The sequence below is a fragment of the Meleagris gallopavo genome, chromosome 1 (genome assembly GCF_000146605.3).
Source record: "Meleagris gallopavo isolate NT-WF06-2002-E0010 breed Aviagen turkey brand Nicholas breeding stock chromosome 1, Turkey_5.1, whole genome shotgun sequence".
NCBI classification, from domain to species: domain Eukaryota; kingdom Metazoa; phylum Chordata; class Aves; order Galliformes; family Phasianidae; genus Meleagris; species Meleagris gallopavo.
Window position 1 is genome coordinate 190,332,694 of NC_015011.2, and position 6,241 is coordinate 190,338,934.

General features: G+C 44.4%; 1 protein-coding gene across 1 annotated transcript in view; it reads left to right on the top strand.

The window, feature by feature from the left end:
* PGM2L1 (phosphoglucomutase 2 like 1) overlaps positions 1-6,241 on the top strand; it is a 25,593-nt gene that overhangs the window by 6,827 nt on the left and 12,525 nt on the right. Inside the window, exons 3-8 of the mRNA XM_019612453.1 lie at positions 1,083-1,167; positions 1,506-1,589; positions 3,389-3,582; positions 4,310-4,499; positions 5,050-5,144; positions 5,948-6,128. Of these exons, the coding sequence (XP_019467998.1) occupies positions 1,083-1,167; positions 1,506-1,589; positions 3,389-3,582; positions 4,310-4,499; positions 5,050-5,144; positions 5,948-6,128 (829 nt within the window). The remainder of the gene's footprint in view (positions 1-1,082; positions 1,168-1,505; positions 1,590-3,388; positions 3,583-4,309; positions 4,500-5,049; positions 5,145-5,947; positions 6,129-6,241) is intronic.

Consider the following 6,241-nt stretch of genomic DNA (forward strand, 5'->3'; position numbering starts at 1 on the left):
CAGGATCCCATTTGCTTTCTGAGCTGCAGGAGCACACTGCTGGCTCATGTTCAGTTTTTCATCCACCAGCACCCCCAGGTCCTTCTCTGCAGGGCTAAAAACATTCCTTTTCAGCCACACCAACATGGAATTCAGACTTGATGCAGCACAGTCTCCATGTTTCACATGCTGAAGGGGCAAACATTTCTCCGTTGTGTTTCCTTCTTCCCCTTGAGCTGACATGTACTTATAATAGTTCTAAAATCAAGCTGAACCTCCCCCAAAGAGGGCTGTCAGTCCAGTCAGCCTGCTCACCCCACACTGTGTGAGTGATGCTGTGTTTTTCTTGCATCATTTCCATTGTCAAAGGAGATGGCAGCTCTCCTGATGGTATCCTGTAATGAAGTTGATGTCAGCTATTGTGTTACAGGAGCAAAATTTCAGTGCCTTCAGCTAGAAGTTTAGCTCTCAAATTCCTTTCTGTGATATCAGGTTTCATTTGGTAAAAACTATAGTGAAATTCTGAGTACCTGAAATGTTTATTCATCGTGGGAAGGTATGGAAGCAATGGTTAATGCTTGCTTGTAAAAATAAGCGAGCAAAGATGTTTGAAATTTAATCTCTGATTGGTTTTTCCCCTGAGCAAAAGTTGTTAATTTCTGAGCTGCCTTGAAAAGAGCAGCTTCATATCAAACTGCTCTGTAAAAGAGAATGAGTTTCCCTGCTTCTTGGGAGGACGAATTTAATACAAAGGCAGGGTTTAAAGACACTGAAAATTCGGCATTTTCGTGTTTTTGGGAGCTCATGTGATCCCTTGAATTAAGGACAAGTCCCACACCAGAAGGCTCTGTATCTTTTCTTGATATCACTGCTTTATTCACGTGACTGAAGTGCCTTATGCCCTTCAAGCAGCAAATGAAAGTGCTCTGTCCAGTTCTACAGCCCCCAAATGGTTACACTGACTGTATGAAATGTAGGGAGAACAAAACGAAACGGTACGAGGATTTAAGAAACAAAATGAAAATGAGAGTAATGCCCTATGGCTGTTGGATTGTCATGGGAGTTGGGCTGACTGAATATTTTCTGTTTCATGTTGTTGGTAGACTTGCAAAGCTCACTGCAGCAGTCCTGCTGGCTAAAGATGTACCTGTATACTTCTTTTCAACGTATGTCCCTACACCCTTTGTGGTGAGTCATCGTCTTCTTTTCATTTTCTTTTTCTTTCTCAGTAATGGAGTAACCTAAATGTAGGCTTTCTTCATTAAATGACTCTTGGCCATTTAACAGTGGTGTTTATGGAGTTGGGAATAATGTTGCCATGCAACAAAACAGCACTGTTCTGAGCAAGCTTTCTCTCTGTTACCAGCTTCAAAGAGCAGATTGATGAGCTTTGAGTTTATACACTTTTCAGATAAGTTGGTGGATGTTAAGCTGTTTCTCCTCTAGCATCCTAGTAACTGTCCTAATAACCTTCTGCCAACTGCAGAATGCTTGGGTAAGTCACCATTTCTGGGTTTCTTTTTTAGCCCTATGCTGTTCAGCAGCTCAAAGCTGTCGCTGGTGTAATGATCACAGCGTCCCACAACAGGAAGGAGGACAATGGGTACAAGGTAAGGCTTAGCCCTGAAGCTGGTAGCACATTGCAGCCAGCTGCTTTCCATATTACTTGCATACCTTTGATGTGCTGGGGGGAATCTTGGCTTCTTCTGAAGCATTTGTGTGTGCACATTAGAAGGAAATGTGATTCCAAGTAACTCATCCTTCTGTAACCTTCTGAATGACACGCATTTTCATCTGAGACTGGAAGTAAAGACCATTAAAGCCTCTGTGTCTTGAACACAAATGCATTGTGACATTCCACAGAGTCAAATCAGCAGCTGGGAGGATGCTTCGGCCCTTTATTATCTGCTCACCTCTTAGGTTTAAAAACAAATATAAAACAGAGCTAGAAGTTATGTGAATCAGAATCATGGGATCATTAAGCTTGGAGGAGATCACTAAGATCATCAAGTCCAACTGTCAACCCTTCCTCACCATGCCCACTAACCAAACACAGCAGGTGAGAGCACTTTATTGCTGATTAATAAAGCTCTGTGTGCTCCCTGCAGGACTGTGTTACCTGGGCAGTGACAGACAGGTAGGTGGCTTTATTCTCAAAGCCTGGAACAGCAAACCACCCATCATAACAAATAGCACATTATTTCATTGCTTAGCTTTTCAAGAATCTAAACTGAATTCTAAACTTTAATTAAAATCAGCCTTCTGCTCAGTAGCAGCTTGGTGAGGAATGGCAATAATAGGAAAACAGTCTGACTGTGTACAGAGAGCTCCTGCAGGTGACTTCACTGCACGTGTCCTGTGCCTACTTCAGTATTTACATTGCCTGGATGTAACAAGCAATGCCAGTTTTCCAAGCACTTAGCTTATTGAGAAGCTATCATGTCTCTGTCTTTAGAGGCAAAGTATTTTATTTTTTTGTTTTTCTAGTCTTTCACAAAAACTGTTTCATCTTCAGTATATCACCCATCAGCAACTTGTGAAGGTTTTGGACAGCTTGACAAGATTGTACTTTTGGAGATAATAAGTACCATCAAAAGAGGGACAGGATGGTCTGAGTAGAGAGTCTGCACAGAGAAGGCAGCTGTGCTATTGGAAACAGACTATAGGAAAACAAGCATCTGAATCAGTCTGCAACAATGGCTTTTTTTTAGCTCAGGTTTGGTAGCATTTCAGTTGTTCAGTTATGGGAAAAATGCACCTTGGCACAGTGCTTATCTGTTCTGCTTCGACTTCAGAAACAAGTTGTGCTGCTTTTTCTAAAGGATTGACAGGCTGTGCAGAAGGCAGTGCTTCTATTCTGCTTCGCTTTGTGCAGCACAGTGTGTTTCCCAGTCTGAATTTCTCATGTTCTGATGATTTCAGTCATAGCAACTGAAGAACTTTGTCTGGATAAGAGATCATTTTGTTTCAAAAATACTGTTTTGTGACTGCAGTCGTAAGCTGGGATTCCAAATGATCACAGAATCATAGAATGATAGAATGGCCAGGGTTGCAAAGGAGCACAGTGCTCACCCACTTCCAACCCCCTGCTGTGTGCAGGTCACCAACCAGCAGCCCAGGCTGCCCAGAGCCACATCCAGCCTGGCCTTGAATGCCTGCAGGGATGGGGCATCCACAGCCTCCTTGGGCAACCTGTTCCAGTGCCTCACCACCCTCTGCATGAAAAACCTCCTCCTCACATCCAACCCAAACCTCCCCTGGCTCACTTTAAAGCCATTCCCCCTTGTCCTATCTGAGAGCTGGGCCAGTCTGAAGCAGGCAGTGTGTGGAATCCTATAGCTAAGAGTATTTATGAAGTCAATAGTCTTTGTTAATAAACTGTGTCATGTTTTCCTTAAACTCCTACCAGGTCTATTGGGAAAATGGAGCTCAGATCAAATCCCCTCACGATAAGGAAATCATAAAATGCATAGAGGAGTGTGTTGAACCGTGGAATGGCTCCTGGAATGAGAACCTTGTGGACACCAGTCCTCTTAGGCAGGATCCTCTGAAGAAAATCTGTGACTCTTATATGGAGGATCTGAAAAAGATCTGCTACCACAGGTGTAGTATGGAATGAAACGATGAAATGTTCTTAAATGACGTTTTTAAGTCTTTGTGGTTCACAGAAGCTGAGTGCTCTGCTCTGCCACAAACATCACTGCCTGCCTGAGGCTGTTGTCCCGTCCTCCTCCTGCTGGGAGGAATCTTCAGTCCCCATTCTGCCTCACCCCATCCCTTCCCTGATGTGTCATTACAGTACATGGTCGTCTTCTTTAGGCCTGAACCCTACTTAAGGACTTCAGGCACAAGTCTGGTCACTGCCTTGGAACACGAGGCTACAATAGTTCACCCTGATGTGAAGCGTTTTATTTAAGGCTGAAAGGATTTTGAAGAAAATGCAGTGATTCAGGGCGAAGGTGCATGAAGTGGAACGGGATGGATAAGTTTAAATGTTAGTTGGGAGAGAGGTGAGTAAAAGGAGGAGGAGGAGGATGAGATAGAGCTAGAGTAAGATCTTCAGGATGGTGGAACGAGTTTGATGCAGAAAAGGATGGTTCATCCTTGAGGGATTTTCAGCCAGCTCAGCAGTACGTAAACATCTTGTATTAAGGGATGAGAAACTCGAAACAGCAGTTTCTAGCAAAACTCATTTTTTCATTGAAATTATTGTAGAAACTAGCCAAATAGGATCAAGTGTAACTGCCTTTTCTTTAGTTGGTGCTTTCCTACATAAAAGTGGTCTTGAAAAGTAGCTGCAGCCTTACTGAATTTCTTCTTTCCTTATCAGGGAGCTAAACATGCAGACAAATTTGAAGTTTGTTCACACCTCATTTCATGGAGTTGGACATGACTACGTGCAATGGGCTTTCAAGGCATTTGGCTTTCAACCTCCCATTCCTGTACCTGAACAGAAAGATCCAGACCCAGACTTCTCTACTGTCAAATGCCCAAATCCTGAAGAAGGAGAATCTGTGCTGGTATTTCATTTTCTGCTTTGTCTCATTTATGTGTTCTTGTGGACTTTCCTTCATTTAAATAAGATACTCTGATGAAAAACAAATTGGGGAGGGCACGGAGAGTACCTGGCTTTGAGCTGTGTTAAACTCATCGAGCCATCTGTGTGAGATCTTGGGGTTGTTTTTGCGTGTTGTGTGTAACTTAAGAGCAAGAATGCATTTACAGAATCACAGAATGGCTTGGGTTGGAAGGGAGCTCAAGGATCATGAAGCTCCAACCCCCACCACAGGCAGGGCCACCAACCTCCACATCTCACAGCAGCCCAGGCTGCCCAGGGCCCCATCCAGCCTGGCCTTGAACACCTCCAGGGATGGACGGGGATCCACAGCCTCTCTGGGCAGCTGTTCCAGCACCTCACCACTCTCTCCCTAAAGAGCTTCCCCCTGACATCCAACCTCAATCTGCCCTCCTTCAACTTCCAACCATTTCCCCTTGTCCTGATTTTGGTTCTGTGATTTGGTTCCCTTTATTTGGTTCTGTGATTTTTTCCCCTCCCTCTTCTCCCATTAGGAATTGTCACTGAGACTTGCAGAGAAGGAAAATGCTAAAGTAGTCGTGGCCACTGATCCTGATGCAGACAGACTGGCAGTGGCAGAGCAGCAGAAGTAAGTAAGGGGACCTTCTGTTTTATCTCTTCATGGAGGATAGGTTGTGAAAATGGCTGTGCCCCAAAGACACGCACCTTAAAGGCACACCTTCCTGTTGTGACTTAGCTCTGTGGGTATTTTCATAGAATGATACAATCACAGAATGGCCTGGGTTGCAAAGGAGCACAGTGCTCATCCAGTTCCAACCCCCTGCTGTGTGCAGGTCACCAACCAGCAGCCCAGGCTGCCCAGAGCCACATCCAGCCTGGCCTTGAATGCCTGCAGGGATGGGGCATCCACAACCTCCTTAGGCAACCTGTTCCACTGCCTCACCACCCTCACATCTACTTTTTTCTCATAGACTAGGCAAATAAATGCTGCCTCGGGAGAGCTAGCTGTTGTGGTGTCTTGTTTTTTGCTTCCTGCCTTCTTTATATTGAGTAGAAATTATTTTTCTTTCACTAACAGGCCAAAATTCTGCTAATTGTGTAAGTAGTAATTTCCTATTGTTCAGGCAGTGCCTGACTGCAGTGTGTAGACAATAGAGATTGCTATACTGGTAAATTATAAGATCCTAAGCTACTGGGAAGTTGATACAAAGGTAACTAAATGGGTACCTTTGCTTGCTGGCAGAATGCAGTGGGCTTGTAAATCATCGAGATGTGAGCAATGTGGAGTCCTCTTGGTAGGTTGGCTTTGCATAGAGCAGCCTGTCAGTAGTGTGCTCAGACTCCTGTTGTTGCAGTGACTGCAGAAAATGTCTCCCCCTGCTTGAATCCTCCTGGGAAACCTGAAAGAGCTCTTTTCTGTGCTGTCTGCAGTGGCTGCTGGAAGGTGTTCACTGGCAACGAGCTGGCGGCGTTGTTTGGTTGGTGGATGTTTTCTCGCTGGAAGGAAAATTGCTCCAAAGATGCTGATGTGAAGAATGTTTACATGCTTGCGACCACGGTTTCCTCGAAAATTTTGAGGGCAATTGCACTTAAAGAAGGATTCAACTTCGAAGTAAGCCAGGGGTTTTACTGATGTCATCTTGCAGAGTAAAATCTGATCATAGAATCATAGAATCACAGAATGGCCTGGGTTGGAAGGGACCTCAAGGATGATGAGGCTCCAAC